The sequence below is a fragment of the Oncorhynchus clarkii genome, chromosome 33, assembly GCF_045791955.1.
Source record: "Oncorhynchus clarkii lewisi isolate Uvic-CL-2024 chromosome 33, UVic_Ocla_1.0, whole genome shotgun sequence".
In the NCBI taxonomy this organism is placed as follows: domain Eukaryota; kingdom Metazoa; phylum Chordata; class Actinopteri; order Salmoniformes; family Salmonidae; genus Oncorhynchus; species Oncorhynchus clarkii.
Window position 1 is genome coordinate 28648314 of NC_092179.1, and position 24243 is coordinate 28672556.

The 24243-nt window shown below is 45.4% G+C and overlaps 1 protein-coding gene across 3 annotated transcripts in view; it reads right to left on the reverse strand.

Moving 5' to 3' along the window:
• The window catches only part of LOC139392639 (ATP-binding cassette sub-family C member 9-like), a 66619-nt gene that overhangs the window by 9152 nt on the left and 33224 nt on the right, over positions 1-24243 (reverse strand). For all 3 annotated transcript variants that reach the window (XM_071140760.1, XM_071140761.1, XM_071140759.1), the window contains 16 exons: positions 23871-23955; positions 23568-23648; positions 21911-22048; positions 21521-21646; positions 21131-21233; positions 20655-21040; positions 20100-20263; positions 18243-18312; positions 16922-17079; positions 16618-16710; positions 15546-15648; positions 15186-15296; positions 13945-14065; positions 7359-7489; positions 3131-3209; positions 931-1039 (listed from right to left, as the gene is read on the reverse strand). In XM_071140760.1, the coding sequence (XP_070996861.1) occupies positions 931-1039; positions 3131-3209; positions 7359-7489; positions 13945-14065; positions 15186-15296; positions 15546-15648; positions 16618-16710; positions 16922-17079; positions 18243-18312; positions 20100-20263; positions 20655-21040; positions 21131-21233; positions 21521-21646; positions 21911-22048; positions 23568-23648; positions 23871-23955 (2058 nt within the window). The remainder of the gene's footprint in view (positions 1-930; positions 1040-3130; positions 3210-7358; positions 7490-13944; positions 14066-15185; positions 15297-15545; positions 15649-16617; positions 16711-16921; positions 17080-18242; positions 18313-20099; positions 20264-20654; positions 21041-21130; positions 21234-21520; positions 21647-21910; positions 22049-23567; positions 23649-23870; positions 23956-24243) is intronic.

Below are 24243 nucleotides of genomic sequence, written 5' to 3' on the forward strand. Positions count from 1 at the left end.
TTGTCAACAGCCAGAGCACGTGGTCCTGACCCAATATCTTGGTTCTAACGTTCTGCAAGTATACACCGGCTCACACACACACTGACTGGCTCTCACACAGACACACACACACCTGGTTCTTCACTGCACGTACACACCGGCTCACACACACACAGGCTGGCTCTCACACAGACACACACACACCTGGTTCTTCACTGCACGTACAGTGTCCTGGTAAGGGTTCTAACATTCTAAGGTTCTACACGTACAGTGTCCTGGTAAGGGTTGTAACATTCTAAGGTTCTACACGTACAGTGTCCTGGTAAGGGTTCTAACATTCTAAGGTTCTACACGTACAGTGTCCTGGTAAGGGTTCTAACATTCTAAGGTTCTACACGTACAGTGTCCTGGTAAGGGTTGTAACATTCTAAGGTTCTGCACGTACAGTGTCCTGGTAAGGTGTCCTGGTAAGGGTTGTAACATTCTAAGGTTCTACACGTACAGTGTCCTGGTAAGGGTTCTAACATTCTAAGGTTCTACACGTACAGTGTCCTGGTAAGGGTTCTAACATTCTAAGGTTCTACACGTACAGTGTCCTGATAAGGGTTGTAACATTCTAAGGTTCTACACGTACAGTGTCCTGGTATGGGTTGTAACATTCTAAGGTTCTACACGTACAGTGTCCTGGTATGGGTTGTAACATTCTAAGGTTCTACACGTACAGTGTCCTGGTATGGGTTGTAACATTCTAAGGTTCTACACGTACAGTGTCCTGATAAGGGTTGTAACATTCTAAGGTTCTACACGTACAGTGTCCTGGTATGGGTTGTAACATTCTAAGGTTCTGCACGTACAGTGTCCTGGTAAGGGTTGTAACATTCTAAGGTTCTGCACGTACAGTGTCCTGGTAAGGGTTGTAACATTCTAAGGTTCTACACGTAGCCGACGTACCGGATGGATCCGCTGAACAGCACCGGGTCCTGGAGGATGATGGACAGACGAGACCTCAGGGTCTGGAGGGGCAGCTTACAGATGTCTATACCATCAATGATGATCCGCCCTGAGAGGAGATGCAGAGAGAGAGATACAGACAGAGAGAGAGAGATACAGACAGAGATAGAGAGATACAGACAGAGAGAGATACAGACAGACAGAGAGAAAGAGAGATACAGACAGAGGGAGAGAGAGATACAGACAGAGAGAGAGAGAGATACAGACAGACAGAGAGAGATAGAGATACAGACAGACAGAGAGAGATAGAGATACAGACAGACAGAGAGAGATAGAGATACAGACAGACAGAGAGAGATAGAGATACAGACAGAGAGAGAGACACAGACAGAGAGAGAGACAGAGAGATACAGACAGAGAGAGAGATACAGACAGAGAGAGAGAGAGAGAGAGATAGACAGAGAGAGAGATACAGACAGAGAGAGAGATACAGACAGAGACAGAGAGAGAGATACAGACAGAGACAGATACAGACAGAGAGAGATACAGACAGAGAGAGAGATACGGACAGAGAGAGAGAAAGATAAAGAGCGAGCGAAAGAGAGAGATACAGACCGAGAGATAGCGAGAGATACAGAAAGAGAGAGATACAGACCGAGAGATAGTGAGAGATACAGAAAGAGAGAGATACAGACCGAGAGATAGCGAAAGATACAGAAAGAGAGAGAGAGCATCAAATGGTCTGGTTGTTGATGCCATTCTGTTCTGTATATTGTAGAAGATTACACAAGTAAGCTGAACATCACATTTATTATCATTACTCACTGAAGATATTTCACATTTCTACTCTATTTATTTAGTCTATTTCTGGGGACATTATCTTCCCAAGAATGTCCACTGGCGAGTCTATTAGTACGACTACAGTCAACATCGTAGTGTTCAAGCTCGCTCCCTCTGCCTTTATAAGGGGACACTGGTAACAAATATGTGTCTTCATTCATTGTTAAGTAAAATACATTTGTCTGTAGCAGCAGTGCTCGTGTGGAAAAAGAGAGCATGTTGAGTTTGGTGAAAGATGGGTTTGTCTGAATCGGCTGACTAGGAGCGGAGTAAATACAAAGATTATTCAGAGTAAAACCTGAATATTATCATATGGTTGTTGATCAGTGGATTCTGACAAACTGATGTTCAACGTAGGAAATAAATCCAGAACATTATGTTTTGATTATTCTATTTATGACATTTTGGCCAGAGGCTGGAGATATGCATACTAACAATAACAGGCCCCCTGCAGAAAGTTGTGTACCAAGGACAACTAAATATGACATCATCATAGGATGTCAGGATGACAGTGACCACAGGGCCGTACTGTGTAAACAGAGGAAACTAAAAGGAGGCTATGGATTTCAGCAGAGGACCTATTTCCCTTTATCAGATGAGAATAAACACAGCTCCACTCAAACTAACTATCATATTATAAGCCTCCCTCTGACTTTTGAATGGGCACTTTGGGACAGGAAAGTCAAGGAAATAGTTTGACCTTTGGTGTCAGCGTTTGGTTGCAGTCACCATAGTTATGTTATGTCCACTAACACTTCACTACTGAAAAAGAGTCGGAGGGCCCGTGAGGAGGACTGTGGGGAGGACTGTGGGGAGGACTGTGGGGAGGACTGTGAGGAGGACTGTGGGGAGGACTGTGGGGAGGACTGTGGGGAGGACTGTGGGGAGGACTGTGGGGAGCACTGTGAGGTGGACTGTGAGGTGGACTGTGAGGTGGACTGTGAGGAGCACTGTGAGGTGGACTGTGAGGTGGACTGTGGGGAGGACTGTGGGGAGGACTGTGGGGAGCACTGTGAGGTGGACTGTGAGGTGGACTGTGAGGTGGACTGTGAGGTGGACTGTGGGGAGGACTGTGGGGAGGACTGTGGGGAGGACTGTGAGGAGCACTGTGGGGAGGACTGTGAGGTGGACTGTGAGGAGGATTGTGGGGAGGATTGTGGGGAGGATTGTGGGGAGGACTCTGGGGAGGACTGTGAGAGGGTTTTGTACAACCACTTCTTTCAATCTACTGTAAATAAAACCAGACAGTCACTATGAGGGAGCTGTGTAAGTGCTAGAGTGCTAGAGTGCTAGACCTGAGCATCAAGGCTCCTGTCCACAGTTTCAGAGACCTTCTACACCTGAATCACAGGAGACTAACCTTCAAACACGTCGACCATATTGAAGAAGGCCAGAGAGAGGGAGGACTTTCCACTTCCTGTGCGTCCACAGATGCCCACCTAGAGAGAGGAGAGGGAGAAAGAGGGGATTGATTAGTTATTAAACCGTCATTTCACGCCAATGGGAGACACAATCTGTCACAGCTTGGCCCTCTACTCTCAGGAACAAGACTAGGAGTTTTTCCTCACAAGGTAAGTCCTACAGAAACTTTAATTTAACAGTACATTACTGTAAAGTTTACAGTAACATAGTTACTGAAAAAAAGGGACACTAACAGGTAACTGGCTGGCAGTAAATGACCTTAAAAACAACAGGATTGTATTTTTTACAGTGTAGTTACTGTAAAAGATGGAGCTACCCATAAACAAGCAGTCAGCCTCACATACAACCACAATACATTACTATTAGATCTGGACCGAATTATACAGTTCCACACTCACGCTTTCTCTCATTGGTCAAAGACACCACACACACACAGCCAGGCCTCTCTACTAAGGGTTTATATCCCCAGATTTAAGATGTTTGAGTATATGAGGATTACTGTGATACCTAAACTGAGTCAGATTTAAAGGGGAATACAGGGTGGTTGTAGAAATTGAGGCTCAGCAGGAGACACTAAAATCATCATGATCTTCCAGACATAATATCAGCCCTGGAATGCTTATGAGACACAGTCACAGATACACAGATAGAGAGATACCTAATATCCAGCCTTACTTATAAAACACTCACAGATACACAGATAGAGAGATACATATTAACCTGCTCTGCTTATAGAGCACTCACAGATACACAGATAAAGAGATACCTAATATCCAGCCTTACTTATAAAACACTCACAGATACACAGATAGAGAGATACATATTAACATGCTCTGCTTATAGAGCACTCACAGATACACAGATAGAGAGATACCTAATATCCAGGCCTGCTTATAAAGCACTCACAGATACACAGATAGAGAGATACCTAATATCCAGGCCTGCTTATAAAACACTCACAGATACACAGATAGAGAGATACCTAATATCCAGGCCTGCTTATAAAACACTCACAGATACACAGATAGAGAGATACCTAATATCCAGCCTGCTTATAAAACACTCACAGATACACAGATAGAGAGATACCTAATATCCAGCCTGCTTATAAAACACTCACAGATACACAGATAGAGAGATACCTAATATCCATGCCTGCTAATAAAAACACTCACAGATACACAGATAGAGAGATACCTAATATCCAGGCCTGCTTATAAAACACTCACATATACACAGATAGCGAGATACCTAATATCCAGGCCTGCTAATAAAACACTCACAGATACACATATAGAGAGATACAGTGCCTTGCGAAAGTATTCGGGCCCCCTTGAACTTTGCGACCTTTTGCCACATTTCAGGCTTCAAACATAAAGATATAAAACTGTATTTTTTTGTGAAGAATCAACAACAAGTGGGACACAATCATGAAGTGGAACGACATTTATTGGATATTTAAAACTTTTTTAACAAATGAAAAACTGAAAAATTGGGCGTGCAAAATTATTCAGCCCCCTTAAGTTAATACTTTGTAGCGCCACCTTTTGCTGCGATTACAGCTGTAAGTCGCTTGGGGTATGTCTCTATCAGTTTTGCACATCGAGAGACTGAATTTTTTTCCCATTCCTCCTTGCAAAACAGCTCGAGCTCAGTGAGGTTGGATGGAGAGCATTTGTGAACAGCAGTTTTCAGTTCTTTCCACAGATTCTCGATTGGATTCAGGTCTGGACTTTGACTCGGCCATTCTAACACCTGGATATGTTTATTTTTGAACCATTCCATTGTAGATTTTGCTTTATGTTTTGGATCATTGTCTTGTTGGAAGACAAATCTCCGTCCCAGTCTCAGGTCTTTTGCAGACTCCATCAGGATTTCTTCCAGAATGGTCCTGTATTTGGCTCCATCCATCTTCCCATCAATTTTAACCATCTTCCCTGTCCCTGCTGAAGAAAAGCAGGCCCAAACCATGATGCTGCCACCACCATGTTTGACAGTGGGGATGGTGTGTTCAGGGTGATGAGCTGTGTTGCTTTTACGCCAAAAATAATGTTTTGCATTGTTGACAAAAAGTTCAATTTTGGTTTCATCTGACCAGAGCACCTTCTTCCACATGTTTGGTGTGTCTCCCAGGTGGCTTGTGGCAAACTTTAAACAACACTTTTTATGGATATCTTTAAGAAATGGCTTTCTTCTTGCCACTCTTCCATAAAGGCCAGATTTGTGCAATATACGACTGATTGTTGTCCTATGGACAGAGTCTCCCACCTCAGCTGTAGATCTCTGCAGTTCATCCAGAGTGATCATGGGCCTCTTGGCTGCATCTCTGATCAGTCTTCTCCTTGTATGAGCTGAAAGTTTAGAGGGACGGCCAGGTCTTGGTAGATTTGCAGTGGTCTGATACTCCTTCCATTTCAATATTATCGCTTGCACAGTGCTCCTTGGGATGTTTAAAGCTTGGGAAATCTTTTTGTATCCAAATCCGGCTTTAAACTTCTTCACAACAGTATCTCGGACCTGCCTGGTGTGTTCCTTGTTCTTCATGATGCTCTCTGCGCTTTTAACGGACCTCTGAGACTATCACAGTGCAGGTGCATTTATACGGAGACTTGATTACACACAGGTGGATTGTATTTATCATCATTAGTCATTTAGGTCAACATTGGATCATTCAGAGATCCTCACTGAACTTCTGGAGAGAGTTTGCTGCACTGAAAGTAAAGGGGCTGAATAATTTTGCACGCCCAATTTTTCCGTTTTTGATTTGTTAAAAAAGTTTGAAATATCCAATAAATGTTGTTCCACTTCATGATTGTGTCCCACTTGTTGTTGATTCTTCACAAAAAAATACAGTTTTATATCTTTATGTTTGAAGCCTGAAATGTGGCAAAAGGTCGCAAAGTTCAAGGGGGCCGAATACTTTCGCAAGGCACTGTACCTAATATCCAGGCCTGCTTACAGAGCACGGAGTCAAAGAGCGATACTAGAACACCTACTTCAGTCCTGGTGTCACGACTTCTGCCGCAGTTGGTCCCTCTCCTTGTTCGGCGGTTGACGTCACCATCATTTTCCATTTGTTTTGTCTTCATTGTACACACCTGGTTTCCATCCCATAATTATATGTTCCTTATTTAACCCTGTGGTTCCCCCCTGGTTTTGTGCGTGTTTGTTCGTTGTAAGTTGGTCTGTATTTGTGAGCTTGATTATTTTCCTTGTTGGAATATTGGTTGTTTTGAGTAAAGTTAGGTGAATTACTCATCTCTGTATGCTGTGCCTGACTCCGCCTTACCTGCTACACCTAGACGCCTTACACCTGGCTATGAATCCAGCATGAACGAACACACCTGATTCAACAAGTCAAGGGCTCCATGAACTACTCAATCAGTTGAATAATGTGTGTTGCAGTGGAGGCTGCTGAGGGGAGGACGGCTCATAATAACGACTGGAACGGAGTGAATGGAATGGCGTCAACCCATGTGTTTGATACCATTCTACCTATTCCGCTCCAGCCGTTACCACGAGCCCGTCCTCCCCAATTAAGGTGCCACCAACCTCCTGTGGTGTGTTGGTACTGGGCTGGATCAAAAGCCTGCACAACCCGTGTCTCTCTAGGACCAGGACTGAAGAACACGGTCTCAGAAGGAGTTCTAGTAGCTCTGTATCTCTGATTCTCTGCTCTGGACTGGATATCTCTCTCTACCTGTGTATCTGCATTCAGGCTCCTCATAGCAGAAGTGAAGCAGCCTCATCCGTCAGGTCAGATAGCAGGAGTCTGCTGAGGTACAGTAACACTGCCCTGAGAGAACGGACATGTGTGTGCAGAAAGCGGTAAGACGCACGCCACACAGAATCGCCGCGACCAACTAGTCCGTTTCTTCACTAGGTGTCAACTCACCTTTGCGTTTAGACACAGGGCTGTGATTCAAACATAACGTAAACGTCTGCTTGCTTTTCACTGCGTTCAAATGTGATCTTTATTATCTTTATTCAGCGATATAGTCAGGAACAACGTGTGATGTCACAGTTGCATTAAGGGAGGGCTCTGTGAGTGGGTGTGACTTAGCTTCTGGCCGGGGTTGCTTAGCTCCCTAAATGTGATCTTTATTGAAGCTACAGCCACAATGTTCCATCTCACAGTTGCTTTAAGACACAGGGCTGTTACTTACCTTCTGTCCGGGGTTGATGTTAGCATTAACGTGTTTGAGGACAGGCTTCAGAAGGGGGTCATAACGGACACACAGATCCTGGATCTTTATCTCTCCGTGCTGGGGCCAGTCCTCGGGGACCTGGGTGGTATCTGGAAACAACACATATAGTCAACCATTAACAAAACATGAATGAGATGTGTAATTATATACTGTGATCACACACAATAACTAGGGCTAGCAGTTTGTCCTTGACAGGAACAGAAAAACTCTGGGCCCTAGTTATAGCCTACGGCACAATAACACATACAGTAGTACATCCAGGACAGTCATACAGTAGTACATCCAGGACAGTCATACAGTAGTACATCCAGGACAGTCATACAGTAGGACATCCAGGACAGTCATACAGTAGTGAATTTGGGGACAGTCATACAGTAGTACATCCAGGACAGTCACACAGTAGGACATCCAGGACAGTCATACAGTAGTGAATTTGGGGACAGTCATACAGTAGTGAATTTGGGGACAGTCATACAGTAGTACATCCAGGACAGTCATACAGTAGGACATCCAGGACAGTCATACAGTAGGACATCCAGGACAGTCATACAGTAGGACATACAGGACAGTCATACAGTAGGACATCCAGGACAGTCATACAGTAGGACATCCAGGACAGTCATACAGTAGTGAATTTGGGGACAGTCATACAGTAGTACATCCAGGACAGTCATACAGTAGGACTTCCAGGACAGTCATACAGTAGTACATCCAGGACAGTCATACAGTAGCGCATCCAGGACAGTCATACAGTAGTACATCCAGGACAGTCACACAGTAGGACATCCAGGACAGTCACACAGCAGGACATCCAGGACAGTCATACAGTAGTACATCCAGGACAGTCATACAGTAGTGCATTTGGGGACAGTCATACAGTAATACCTCCAGGACAGTCATACAGTAGGACTTCCAGGACAGTCATACAGTAGGACATCCCAGACAGTCATACAGTAATACATCCAGGACAGTCATACAGTAGAACATCCAGGACAGTCATACAGTAGGACATACAGGACAGTCATACAGTAGGACATACAGGACAGTCATACAGTAGGACTTCCAGGACAGTCATACAGTAGGACTTCCCGGACAGTCATACAGTAGGACATCCAGGACAGTCATACAGTAGGACATCCAGGACAGTCATACAGTAGGACATCCAGGACAGTCATACAGTAGTACATCCAGGACAGTCATACAGTAGGACATCCAGGACAGTCATACAGTAGTGAATTTGGGGACAGTCATACAGTAGTACATCCAGGAGAGTCACACAGTAGGACATCCAGGACAGTCATACAGTAGTGAATTTGGGGACAGTCATACAGTAGTGAATTTGGGGACAGTCATACAGTAGTACATCCAGGACAGTCATACAGTAGGACATCCAGGACAGTCATACAGTAGGACATCCAGGACAGTCATACAGTAGGACATACAGGACAGTCATACAGTAGGACATCCAGGACAGTCATACAGTAGGACATCCAGGACAGTCATACAGTAGTGAATTTGGGGACAGTCATACAGTAGTACATCCAGGACAGTCATACAGTAGGGCTTCCAGGACAGTCATACAGTAGTACATCCAGGACAGTCATACAGTAGCGCATCCAGGACAGTCATACAGTAGTACATCCAGGACAGTCACACAGTAGGACATCCAGGACAGTCACACAGCAGGACATCCAGGACAGTCATACAGTAGTACATCCAGGACAGTCATACAGTAGTGCATTTGGGGACAGTCATACAGTAATACCTCCAGGACAGTCATACAGTAGGACTTCCAGGACAGTCATACAGTAGGACATCCCAGACAGTCATACAGTAATACATCCAGGACAGTCATACAGTGGGACATCCAGGACAGTCATACAGTAGGACATACAGGACAGTCATACAGTAGGACAGTCATACAGTAGGACTTCCAGGACAGTCATACAGTAGGACTTCCCGGACAGTCATACAGTAGGACATCCAGGACAGTCATACAGTAGGACATCCAGGACAGTCATACAGTAGGACATCCAGGACAGTCATACAGTAGGACTTCCAGGACAGTCATACAGTAGTGAATTTGGGGACAGTCACACAACTGACGATGCAGTAAACAGAGGTCTCTTTGTCAAAAGTGGTGCCCTAAGTGCTACTCAGGACCACTCTTCCTTCTGTGACCAGGCTCTGGTCTGTTTAGACTGCAGCATTTGGCTACATCAAAAGTACTCTGTGTTTTACTGCTAAAGCCATGCATGCAGTCCTTAAAATAAGGGTTGGTGGTTTTCTCCTCATGACTTAAGGGCTGCGAACGGATGCAGAGGAAACAAAAGAACTAAATGAATCAAAGGGAAAGGATGATAAAACAGGGCAAGATGACAGCTCGTTGCTTGGACAAGATCCACTTATTATCGTTGTATTGCTATCAGGGCCAAACTTTCCATTACGTCACAGTGTAGGAGGACAGCCCACTCTGGCAGGGGTTCTTTGACCACAGGACTCTAGCAGGGCCACGGCTCTAGAGATGGGGGACTCTCTCCTCCCTCTCATCCATCTCTTCCTCCTCAAGAAGCTCTCCTCCCTCTCCTCCTCCTCTGCTCTTCAATCCCACCTCCTCGTTGTTCCACAAGAACTCTCTCCCTTTTGCTCCTCCCTTAGTTCTAGCCCTCTTATCTTCCTCCCCCAAGAGACATGACCCCCTTCTCTTATTTTTTTAACATCGCCATGGCAACAGCACATCACTTAAACTTCAATGCTGCTTTGGAAGGAAACCCGTAACGGGACTATTGTAAACTCCACAGAGACACACTAGAGAAATGATGTTGGAATTCGGGAGGAGAAACACTGTGTCAGGTCGTTCTGCCCCACACTGTAAATCTAAAGACATTACCATACTGTCAGATTGTTGCCCTGTGCGGTTGACTGTTCTACTGCCATGGATTTTTAAACATAGTCCTTTATAGATGTGTAGAAGCCTAGACTATGTTGAGTCATCCTCGCTGTTACATGTTGGAGAAGACATTTGATAAATGGAAGCTTCAATCAGTGCTTACTTTTTTAAATGTATTTTTATTTAACTAGGAAGGTCAGTTCAGAACAAATTCTTATTTATAATTACGGCCTAGGAACAGTGGGTTAACTGCCCTGTTCAGGGGGAGAACGACAGATTTGTACCTTGACAGCTCAGGGATTTGATCTTGTTAGCCTTTCGGTTACTAGTCCAACACTCTAACCACTAGCCTACCGGGTGCCCCTTTACTAAAGACTTAATCTGCATATAGCCTCGCTGAACTATTGTTATTTTATTGCTGCTCTTTAATTATTTTTTATTTGTATTTCTTATTTTTGGAGGTATTTTTCTTAATAACTGCATTGTTGGTTATGGGCTTGTAAGTAAACATTTCACTGTAAAGTCTACACCTGTTGTATTCAGCGCATGTGACAAATACAATTGTATTTGATTTGATCTCGGAACACAGAACCATATTGTGCAGCACACTGGCCAGCTACAGTCTGTCATGGGTGAGTGCTTAGTTGAACATCTATGGATTTCATTTTGTGAGGGACTTTTCAAATAGCGTGAGCAGAGATGATGATCATATTTTGAACTGTGTGTTTCAGATTCCATTACCCTGTTCTATTGACTGTGTGTTTCAGCAGGATTCCATTACTCTGTTCTATTGACTGTGTGTTTCAGATTCCATTACCCTGTTCTATTGACTGTGTGTTTCAGCAGGATTCCATTACTCTGTTCTATTGACTGTGTGTTTCAGCAGGATTCCATTACCCTGTTCTATTGACTGTGTGTTTCAGCAGGATTCCATTACCCTGTTCTATTGACTGTGTGTTTCAGCAGGATTCCATTACCCTGTTCTATTGACTGTGTGTTTCAGCATGATTCCATTACTCTGTTCTATTGACTGTGTGTTTCAGCAGGATTCCATTACTCTGTTCTATTGACTGTGTGTTTCAGCAGGATTCCATTACCCTGTTCTATTGACTGTGTGTTTCAGCAGGATTCCATTACTCTGTTCTATTGACTGTGTGTTTCAGCAGGATTCCATTACTCTGTTCTATTGACTGTGTGTTTCAGCAGGATTCCATTACTCTGTTCTATTGACTGTGTGTTTCAGCAGGATTCCATTACCCTGTTCTATTGACTGTGTGTTTCAGCAGGATTCCATTACCCTGTTCTATTGACTGTGTGTTTCAGCAGGATTCCATTACTCTGTTCTATTGACTGTGTGTTTCAGCAGGATTCCATTACCCTGTTCTATTGACTGTGTGTTTCAGCAGGATTCCATTACCCTGTTCTATTGACTGTGTGTTTCAGCAGGATTCCATTACTCTGTTCTATTGACTGTGTGTTTCAGCAGGATTCCATTACTCTGTTCTATTGACTGTGTGTTTCAGCAGGATTCCATTACCCTGTTCTATTGACTGTGTGTTTCAGCAGGATTCCATTACCCTGTTCTATTGACTGTGTGTTTCAGCAGGATTCCATTACTCTGTTCTATTGACTGTGTGTTTCAGCAGGATTCCATTACCCTGTTCTATTGACTGTGTGTTTCAGCAGGATTCCATTACTCTGTTCTATTGACTGTGTGTTTCAGCAGGATTCCATTACCCTGTTCTATTGACTGTGTGTTTCAGCAGGATTCCATTACCCTGTTCTATTGACTGTGTGTTTCAGCAGGATTCCATTACCCTGTTCTATTGACTGTGTGTTTCAGCAGGATTCCATTACCCTGTTCTATTGACTGTGTGTTTCAGCAGGATTCCATTACTCTGTTCTATTGACTGTGTGTTTCAGCAGGATTCCATTACCCTGTTCTATTGACTGTGTGTTTCAGCAGGATTCCATTACCCTGTTCTATTGACTGTGTGTTTCAGCAGGATTCCATTACTCTGTTCTATTGACTGTGTGTTTCAGCAGGATTCCATTACCCTGTTCTATTGACTGTGTGTTTCAGATTCCATTACCCTGTTCTATTGACTGTGTGTTTCAGATTCCATTACCCTGTTCTATTGACTGTGTGTTTCAGCAGGATTCCATTACTCTGTTCTATTGACTGTGTGTTTCAGCAGGATTCCATTACCCTGTTCTATTGACTGTGTGTTTCAGATTCCATTACCCTGTTCTACTGACTGTGTGTTTCAGCAGGATTCCATTACCCTGTTCTATTGACTGTGTGTTTCAGATTCCATTACCCTGTTCTATTGACTGTGTGTTTCAGCAGGATTCCATTACTCTGTTCTATTGACTGTGTGTTTCAGCAGGATTCCATTACTCTGTTCTATTGACTGTGTGTTTCAGCAGGATTCCATTACCCTGTTCTATTGACTGTGTGTTTCAGATTCCATTACTCTGTTCTATTGACTGTGTGTTTCAGCAGGATTCCATTACCCTGTTCTATTGACTGTGTGTTTCAGCAGGATTCCATTACTCTGTTCGATTGACTGTGTGTTTCAGCAGGATTCCATTACCCTGTTCTATTGACTGTGTGTTTCAGCAGGATTCCATTACTCTGTTCTATTGACTGTGTGTTTCAGCAGGATTCCATTACTCTGTTCTATTGACTGTGTGTTTCAGCAGGATTCCATTACCCTGTTTTATTGACTGTGTGTTTCAGCAGGATTCCATTACCCTGTTCTATTGACTGTGTGTTTCAGATTCCATTACCCTGTTCTATTGACTGTGTGTTTCAGATTCCATTACCCTGTTCTATTGACTGTGTGTTTCAGCAGGATTCCATTACTCTGTTCTATTGACTGTGTGTTTCAGCAGGATTCCATTACCCTGTTCTATTGACTGTGTGTTTCAGATTCCATTACCCTGTTCTACTGACTGTGTGTTTCAGCAGGATTCCATTACCCTGTTCTATTGACTGTGTGTTTCAGATTCCATTACCCTGTTCTATTGACTGTGTGTTTCAGCAGGATTCCATTACTCTGTTCTATTGACTGTGTGTTTCAGCAGGATTCCATTACTCTGTTCTATTGACTGTGTGTTTCAGCAGGATTCCATTACCCTGTTCTATTGACTGTGTGTTTCAGATTCCATTACTCTGTTCTATTGACTGTGTGTTTCAGCAGGATTCCATTACCCTGTTCTATTGACTGTGTGTTTCAGCAGGATTCCATTACTCTGTTCGATTGACTGTGTGTTTCAGCAGGATTCCATTACCCTGTTCTATTGACTGTGTGTTTCAGCAGGATTCCATTACTCTGTTCTATTGACTGTGTGTTTCAGCAGGATTCCATTACTCTGTTCTATTGACTGTGTGTTTCAGCAGGATTCCATTACCCTGTTCTATTGACTGTGTGTTTCAGCAGGATTCCATTACTCTGTTCTATTGACTGTGTGTTTCAGCAGGATTCCATTACTCTGTTCTATTGACTGTGTGTTTCAGCAGGATTCCATTACTCTGTTCTATTGACTGTGTGTTAAACCACATCTTGTGTGTGTACTGTCCAGCTTCTGTCACAAGAGACTCCAGGGTATTGGGAAGCAGCATTTGGTGTGGGAGTGTGTTTAGTTTACCCATGGAGCCTTCGTAGTTCTCAGACTCTGTACTTAGGAAGCTGTTGACCTTCTTGACAGCAGCCATCTGGACCTCTAAGTCAGCCAGGTTCCTCACCACCCAGTTCAGGTAGTTGGTCACCTGGGTAACGGGAGGTAAACACAATATATATTTAATCCATGTTCTATGAAGTGTCCTTACTAGGTATAGAAATAATACTACTATTAATAATACTATTAATTATAATAATTGTTATTATTATTATTGTAATATGTCTGAGTGGGAGTCTTTTTTGCCCATTGCCTTGGACAATATGAGGTAAACCAAAGGTATTTAATGGTTGAGAAGAATACATAAAAGGCTGATCAGTCAGAAGAGAGTGCTATGGAGAAGAGTCGTGGAAGGACCATGCTCTCTGAGGAGTGATAAGCCTACAGAAAACAAAACTGTGGGTTTTTGTTACAGTACAAACAAAGATGGATGCTGAGGACAATACAGCGTCTATTGTTTCACATCTACTGGCAGTGGGAGAGGAATACAATCCATCTATTACAAATATCCCTTCTCTACAAAGGACTGGCAACAACACTCCTCTCATTAATGTGACTGATGCAGTCCTTCTCTGTACAGTTCCATAAATGTTCTACTGAATATGTTGTCTAAACACTTGCTGCCTTGACATCTTGTAAATATAACTACAATCAGATCCAGGTGAATAAGGGCTTGTTATTAAAAATATTCTCATTTGATGAAGTTGATCCTGTATGTTGTTTCTGTTCTGTGGGTATATTCATGTTTGTGTGACATTGGGGAGACGTTGTGTCACGGCTTCCACCAAAGGTAGTTCCTCTCCTTGTTCGGGCGGCGCTCGGCGTCTACTAGCCTTCACCAATCCTTTTTTCCTTTTCTGTTGGTTTTCTCTTTGCTTTTTCCACACCTGGTTTAATTTGCCTTCATTTCTGTGTGTATAATTACCCCTGTTGCCTGCCTAGGTTTGTGCAGGATTATTCGTTGCTCGTTAAGGTTGTGCCTATTTTCGTTTTCACGTATTAAACCAAGTGTGTATATATTTAGGAGCGTTGTTTTTCCCTCCTTCCGTGAATAACTGGTTTCTCGGTTGTCGAGGGCGATTGTTTTTTGGTATTGTTCCTGACCTGTATGTTTGTGGACTTGCCCATTAAATAACACATCTCGGACATCTCTGCTCTCCTGCGCCTGACTCCTTCACCTCTACACACAATCGTGCAACACGTTGACTCACTGTAAGGGCGTAGGTCAGGCCTAACCCCACCATGCTAGAGGGAAGGTTCTTGCCAGAGCTCCATATCGAGGCAACTGCTGCTGTTAACACAATGACAGCACCCAGGTAGTCCTGAGAGAGAAAGAGAGACAGATAAGATAGTTAGAGGGAGAGAGAGAGAGAGAGAATTTGAAGTTGTGAATTCAACACAGCGTTTAGCTCTAATCTCAACAAGTAATTTCTTCTAACTGTGCAGCTCAGTGTGATAAGAAACCAGGGAGTATCGTGTTGAATACTCAGTAAGATACCATTAGTATTACAATAGTCCCATATCTTATTAATAATGTCATGGTTGAATCATGGACATTAATGTTATCTCACCGTTCTGACCTCCAACCAGCGGTTGGCAGCAGAGAGGAACAGGTAGGCTGTGTTGTTGGTATCTGTCAGCTCCAGCATCTTCTGCTTGAATCGAGATTCATGTCTGAAGAACAAATGGAAAATAAATATAGCTAATATCTACCAGATTATTCCCCATGTGACCAGGTTTGAACCCGGCGTCTAGGTTCGTCCGCACGTCTCCAGGTCCCAGTCCTGGTTATGGTTCATGGAACCACCTCCGTTAGACAAACACTGAAGTGGGATTGTTTCAGGACTGGACTATCGTGCCTGATGATGTGAGTTGGACCATGGCTGCTACATAGCTAAGTGACATCTAACATTGGACCAAGAGAGAAAGAGAGAGAAGCCACGGTGCTGCCAAGATGAGGAAGTCTTCAGGGAGGAAGAGGCTGTCTGAGGGGTAGTAACCGTGAGAGCTGTTTAATGTTGGATTACCACGATTCTGGGGAAAAGGAGGAATGTTCGTGAACTGTTTAGAGTGGGATTCATGTAATTCTGGATCAAGAGAAAGATTTGGGTTTGTGATATCCTCCTTCCTCCATGAATGAATGGTTCTGGATGGGTTGGAAGACTTCTAGATGGGATTCAAGTTGTTCACACTAATATTACATATACGCAAAGGAATTAACCTTCAGTGTCAACAAATCCACCACTTTGTTTCGAGTTTCGGATCGCTAAGTACAGTGTTACTGCCTTCCTAAAACCTATAAGTGCTTCTTGAGTATGTTGTGTAACGATGCTCTGGGCGAAATTTCCACTCTGTCACACGTGTGTGTGCGTGTGTGTGTGTGTATGTGTGTGTGTGCCTGTGTGTGTGTGTGTGTGTGAGTGTGTGTGAGTGTGTGTGTGTGTGTGTGTGCCTGTGTGTGTGCCTGTGTGTGTGTGTGTGTGTGTGTGTGTGTGTGTGTGTGTGTGTGTGTGTGTGTGTATGTGTGCGTGTGCCTGTGTGTGTGCCTGTGTGTGTGCCTGTGTGTGTGTGTGTGTGTGTGTGCCTGTGTGTGTGCCTGTGTGTGTGCCTGTGTGTGTGCCTGTGTGTGTGTGGTACACTGGCCTGAATGCTCGGATGGTGGTGAGTCCCTCTGCAGTCTCAGAGAAGTGGCAGAGCAGAGGAAGCTGGGTGGAGTCATCTAAGTCCTGAAGGTCCCTGAGAGAGAAAATGAAATAAAGTCTGGACAATGTGGAAACAGAGACGAAAAGCATAGTATAACACAATGACAGCACCCAGGTAGTCATGACAGAGAGAGACAGATAAGATAGTTAGAGGGAGAGAGAGAGAGAAGTTGTGATGCTGTTGTGATACTTTAAAAGGAAACTACATTGAGCTGAAATGGACCAGGTCTGCCCATGGAACTCACTTTGAGGCGACCCGGAAGTACTTCTGTATAAAGTAGAAGGACACAGCCAGAGGAATCAGAGCGATGAGGAAGCTTGGGGTGACGAACGCTATGACCCCGATGGCTGACAGGCAGAGCAGAGTGGAGCGGGTCAAAGACTCCAGGGTAGGAGGGATGTGCTGGAGAAAAGGGGGATAGAGAGAGAGAGGGGGGGAGAGAGAGAGAGAGAGAGAGGGGGGGAGAGAGAGAGGGGGGAGAGAGAGGGGGGATAGAGAGAGAGGGGGGGAGGAGAGAGAGAGATGGGGGGAGAGAGAGAGAGAGAGAGAGAGAGGGGGAGATAGAGAGAGAGAGGGGGGGAGAGAGAGGGGGAGATAGAGAGAGAGGGGGGGGGGAGAGAGAGAGAGGGGGGATAGAGAGAGAGGGGGGAGGAGAGAGAGAGATGGGGGAGAGAGAGAGAGAGAGGGGGAGATAGAGAGAGAGAGAGGGTGAGATAGAGGGGGGAGAGAGAGAGAGGGGGATAGAGAGAGAGGGGGGAGGAGAGAGAGAGAGGGGGGGAGAGAGAGAGAGGGGGGGATAGAGAGAGAGAGGGGGGAGGAGAGAGAGAGATGGGGGAGAGAGAGAGAGAGAGGGGGAGATAGAGAGAGAGAGAGGGTGAGATAGAGGGGGGAGAGAGAGAGAGGGGGATAGAGAGAGAGGGGGGAGGAGAGAGAGAGAGGGGGGGAGAGAGAGAGAGGGGGGGATAGAGAGAGAGAGGGGGGACAGAGAGAGAGAGAGAGGGAGTAGATAGTATCATGTCAGTGCTACATTTCTGACCTACGCTCTGGACCTCAATGTCGTCCTCTTTAACAATATGAGGTCACCTGAGGGACGTAATATAATGACGTGGGACATTGACTCATCTCAACAATGGACTAATTCGGACGCCTGCAAATGACTGACAAACTCTTAATATTTGTGTGATCTGTAATCTTAAGGCCACTCAGGGCAAAGCCCAGCTGGAGAGCAGCACTGGAGTCTGTCCAATCACACCATGGCCAAAGACAGATCCTTCATCAGACAGCTTCATGAGTAGAGGATTCCCACAGTACTCATTTAACAGTTAAATCTTTGGCATTTGGTGGTCGCTCTTATCCAGAGCGACTTACAGGAGAAATTAGGGTTTAGTGCCTCGCTCATTGGCACATCGACAGATTGTTCACCTAGTTGGATGTGGATTTGAACCAGCAACCATTTGGTTACTGTCCCAACACTCTTAACCACTAGGGTACTTTACCCTAATACTCCTGACTGAAATAAGTCAACAGATCAATCTACTGAGGGTGAACATCCTTTTCAGAATCACCTGATCTATGATGTTGGTGTCAGCTGAGAAACGGTTCAGGATCTGGCCCAAGGGGGTCACGTCAAAGAATCTGAGAAGAGATTCAAAATATATGTTATTTCAAATGTTAGTCTGAAAAATATATAAAATGTGATTTAATTTTTTTTTTTTAAATAAATTATTCAACACATTCTTTCTGGTTCAACTATTCAGTTCCCTTCTATTTCAACACGGATGATGTCATAAAGAGTATAAGAATCTGTTGGTGAGGTCTGTCGTGGGTATCTGATAGGTGAGGTGTGTCGTGGGTATCTGATAGGTGAGGTGTGTCGTGGGTACCTGATAGGTGAGGTGTGTCGTGGGTACCTGATAGGTGAGGTGTGTCGTGGGTACCTGATAGGTGAGGTGTGTCGTGGGTACCTGATAGGTGAGCTGTGTCGTGGGTACCTGATAGGTGAGGTGTGTCGTGGGTACCTGATAGGTGAGGTGTGTCGTGGGTACCTGATAGGTGAGGTGTGTTGTGGGTACCTGATAGGTGAGGTGTGTCGTGGGTACCTGATAGGTGAGGTGTGTCGTGGGTACCTGATAGGTGAGGTGTGTCGTGGGTACCTGATAGGTGAGGTGTGTCGTGGGTACCTGACAGGTGAGGTGTGTCGTGGGTACCTGATAGGTGAGGTGTGTCGTGGGTACCTGAAGGGTGAGGTGTGTCGTGGGTACCTGATAGGTGAGGTGTGTCGTGGGTACCTGATAGGTGAGGTGTGTTGTGGATACCTGATAGGTGAGGTGTGTCGTGGGTACCTGATAGGTGAGGTGTGTCGTGGGTACCTGATAGGTGAGGTGTGTCGTGGGTACCTGATAGGTGAGCTGTGTCGTGGGTATCTGATAGGTGAGGTGTGTCGTGGGTACCTGATAGGTGAGGTGTGTCGTGGGTACCTGATAGGTGAGGTGTGTCGTGGGTACCTGATAGGTGAGGTGTGTCGTGGGTACCTGATAGGTGAGGTGTGTCGTGGGTACCTGATAGGTGAGCTGTGTCGTGGGTACCTGATAGGTGAGGTGTGTCGTGGGTACCTGATAGGTGAGGTGTGTCGTGGGTATCTGATAGGTGAGGTGTGTCGTGGGTACCTGATAGGTGAGGTGTGTCATGGGTACGTGATGGTTGAGGTGTGTCGTGGGTACCTGATAGGTGAGGTGTGTCGTGGGTACCTGATAGGTGAGGTGTGTCATGGGTACGTGATGGTTGAGGTGTGTCGTGGGTACCTGATGGGTGAGGTGTGTCGTGGGTACCTGATAGGTGAGGTGTGTCGTGGGTACCTGATAGGTGAGGTGTGTCATGGGTACCTGATGGTTGAGGTGTGTCGTGGGTACCTGAAGGGTGAGGTGTGTCGTGGGTACCTGATAGGTGAGGTGTGTCATGGGTACCTGATAGGTGAGCTGTGTCGTGGGTACCTGATAGGTGAGGTGTGTCGTGGGTACCTGATAGGCGAGGTCTGTCGTGGGTACCTGATAGGTGAGGTGTTTCGTGGGTACCTGATAGTCGAGGTCTGTCGTGGGTACCTGATAGGTGAGGTGTGTCGTGGGTACCTGATGGGTGAGGTGTGTCGTGGGTACCTGATAGGCGAGGTCTGTCGTGGGTACCTGATAGGTGAGGTGTTTCGTGGGTACCTGATAGTCGAGGTCTGTCGTGGGTACCTGATAGGTGAGGTGTGTCGTGGGTACCTGATGGGTGAGGTGTGTCGTGGGTACCTGATAGGCGAGGTCTGTCGTGGGTACCTGATAGGTGAGGTGTTTCGTGGGTACCTGATAGTCGAGGTCTGTCGTGTGTACCTGATAGGTGAGATGTGTCGTGGGTACCTGATGGGTGAGGTGTGTCGTGGGTACCTGATAGGTGCGTGGATGATCTTGTTGAGCAGGTTGTGGTGCAGGTTGGTAGCAGCAGACAGACCCAGGAACTCCACAGTCAGAGAGGTGATCAGACACAGGGCTATCCCCGCTCCACACAGGATGATAAACACTGGCACATAGTAGGAGTCAGGCAGACCAGCCTAGTAACCACATAATACACCACAAAGACACATAGTAGGAGTCAGGCAGACCAGCCTAGTAACCACATTATACACCACAAAGACACATAGTAGGAGTCAGGCAGACCAGCCTAGTAACCACATAATACACCACAAAGACACATAGTAGGAGTCAGGCAGACCAGCCTAGTAACCACATAATACACCACAAAGACACATAGTAGGAGTCAGGCAGACCAGCCTAGTAACCACATAATACACCACAAAGACACATAGTAGGAGTCAGGCAGACCAGCCTAGTAACCACATTATACACCACAAAGACACATTCTGTCAGATATCAGGATTTCAACAGGCCTTACTCACTTCCACTAACACTGAGTACTGGTTGTGAAAGGTGTTCATATCTCACCGCTGAGTTTGTCCGATTGGAGAAGACAGCTGCTGCAGAGGCATTGACAAAGTCTCTTGTAACATTTCCAAAGTCTGGGGCATATCCATTAACATCGTCATTAGCAGTCCCATTGACTGGGACATCGCCATTAGCAGTCCCATTGACTGGGACATCGTCATAAGCAGTCCCATTGACTGGGCCATCGCCATTAGCAGTCCATTCGGCCAGCCAGTAGTCGATGGCGACCATGACTGAGTGTTTCAGCAGCTTGGAGAAGACCATGAGGAAGACCATGAGGAAGCCACCAGAGGACAGGTACTGCCAGCACACCCTCCACGGGATCTTAGAGCGCCGACTGGTGGTCGTCGACATGTTGTCGTCCTCTTCCTCCTCCTCTTCCTCCTCTGTCAGGGACGAGAGAATGAGTGATTATTGTCATATGTCGTAATAGAACTTAAGTTGTATGAGATACGGTGTTTGACAATGCATTTCACCTTCTTCGTCATCGTCAACCTGGTTCTTGGCCTCTCTGGAGTAGAAAGCTCTTCTCAGGGTCTTCCTCTCCAGAGCAGTCTGACAGTTATCAATCTCAGTGTCCTGCAGTACAGATACAACTGTTGTTAGGTTGGTTGGCAGGTAAATTAGCTACACTACAGATTACAGACCAGAGGAGGCTGGTGTGAAGAGTTATCGGAGGACAGGCTCATTGTAATGGCTGGAATAAATGGAATGGTCAAACACGTTGTTTCCATGTGTTGCCTCCGTTCCATTTATTCCATACCAGCCTTTACAATGAGCTCCTACACGTCCTCCTATAACTCCACCCACCAGCCTCCTCTGTTACAGACCGTCTGTCAGTAGGAGAGTAAAGAAGTGAATATGACCTTCTCTAGTTCCTGGTCCTGTCTGTTCATCAGGGTCTTCCAGTGTTCATACAGCTCTACATCATGAGTCTGAATGTCCTTCAGAGTGCCTTCCCTCAGCACTGAGCCATCCTTCATGGCTATGATCTGGGACACAGAGAGAACCGTGTAATATCAGGACCCTTATAAACAAACCGTCTCAGGGTAGGAATGCTGATCTAGGATCAGGTACCCCCGCCCCGTCCGTGTCGTACTCTTTATTATGATCTAAAAGGAAAAACTGATCCTGTATCAGCAGCATTCCTACTCTAAGATGCTTTATGAATACAGACCCAGTGCAAACGGTAGAGAGGACAAACGGTAGAGAGGACATTGGGAGAGGAATCCACACCAGACTGTTGAGATGCTCACCCAGTCTGCGTGGATGAGGTACTGCAGTTTGTGTGTGACCAGGACCACGGTGCGTTTATCATCCTGTAGGAACTTCAGGATGCCCTCCTGCATCAGGTGGTCACTCAGGTGGATGTCCAGCGCTGAGAATGGGTCATCCTGAGGGTAAAGGTCAGAGATCAGGGGTCAGAGGCAACATGGACGATCCAATCAGATCAGAGCGTATCAGAGTGAAAGACTGTGGATTAAATGATGTTTTTTTTAACAGGAGATCATCCTTTATTCATATTAAGTTACAGCACGTTTAATTCACAGGTCTGAGATGACCTCAGAACATACAGCCAATCAAACCTAGTTCCCAGAGGACCCCGGAACCTGAATAAACACCAATGTATATTACCCTAGGATGACTTAGTCTTTATACTGTACAGCACTGAGACACGTAAACAGTCCTGAGGGCAGAAGGTCTGAGATCATCAGACACAGCATGATAGACACCTCATTAGGAGACAAGACATCATAAAGACGTACTTAACTAATAGATGTGGCTTCTAGCTGGGTGTTCACTCTGCAGTCCCATTGTGTATTAATACAGCACTTTAGAGTGCTATTTCCTTATTTGGCACATTTGTCAGTGTGAGCTGAGCTACACAAGAAATGATGGGATGTAGATGTACATAGAGTTGTCTGTAGCAGCGAGAGACGGGAAAGTGTGTGTGTGTACGTGTGTGTACGTGTGTGTGTACATGTGTGTGTGTGTCTGTGTGTGCGTGTGATTGTGTGTACATGTGTGTGTGTACGTGTGTGAGTGTGTATATGGCTAGCCAGGCCAGATGGCAGAGCAGAGGGATGCCTGTAAACGACATGACAACTCTTGTCAGCAGTATGGTATGGTTACAAGAGAGGCCTGCGGACAGAGATCCATCCCACCTGCTGCTCCTCCCGTTCCCATACAGAGGGAGGCTGGCTGGCCCTCCCTGGATCTCCCTGGCTGCCTCTGAAATCACACCCTATTCCCAATATAGTTCATCCTTACTCACACACTGTCCCAAAAGCAGTGTACTGTTTAGGGAATAGAAAAGGGTGTCCCTGTCTTTGGCTCTATTTGGCTCTCCCTGGAACACCTAGAGAACACCCTAGAACACCTAGAGAACACCCTAGAACACATAGAGAACGCCCTAAAACTCCAAGAGAACACCCTAGAACACCTAGATAACACCCTAAAACACATAGATAACACCCTAGAACACCTAGATAACACCCTAGAACACATAGAGAACACCCTAGAATACCTAGAGAACACCCTAAAACACCATAGAAAACCCAGAGAACACCCGAGAACACAGAAAACACTGTGGAATACCTAGAGAACACCCTAGTACACCCTAGAACACCTAGAGAACACCATAGAACCCCCTAGAGAACACCTAGAGAACACCCTAGAACACAAAGAGATCACTCTAGAACACCTAGAGAACACCCTAGAACACAAAGAGATCACTCTAGAACACCTAGAGAACACCCTAGAACACAAAGAGAACACTCTAGAACACCCTGGCTCTGTCTGACTATTCTGAGAAGGCATCCTTGAGGGAGAGCTTCCAGCCTCTTCCAGTGAACTCAGTGAACTCTTCTATTGAAGTCAATAGATAAAGCACTTTATCATTCATTGACTCACCAGGAAGACGATGTTGGTGTTCTGGTAGAGAGCCCGAGCCACACATATCCTCTGTCTCTGGCCTCCACTCAGGTTGATCCCCTGGGAGAAAAACAGACTGTTAAGAAGAGTAGCCAGGTACACAAGGAATCTGACACAAATCACTGTTCACTATTAGTTCTTGGTATAATATGTCATTGTGTCTGAGGTAAGAGATGGGGCGGGGCTTGTGCTTAAAAAGATAAGAATAGACAGTGATAAAAAAAAACACAATAATACTGAGGTGATTATAATAATGTAATAATTTAGCCAGTGTTTCAGTACCCTCTCTCCGATCTCCGTCTGGTCTCCGAAGGGCAGGAGGTCTACATCAGGCTGCAGGGAGCAGGCATCAATCACAGTCTTGTATCTGAGACACACAGCAGGGCATCAGACTGACAACACCCTCTATTAAGACACAGTTAGAAACATGGCTTCCTTGGAAACTAAGGGATTCAACAGCACAGGAAAACAGTCCTCATTAGAGAAGAGATATAAGCCAGCATCAGCCTCAAGAAGCATCAAGAGTGATAGCAATCTGATGGACCATCTAATTAGTGTCATTAAAAGTACATCTCAGCTGATGCAAGACCAAGTGAATTAACCAAACACAAACATTGGTCTAGTCTTAATTACATTGATGAATGGTGTTGAGGAG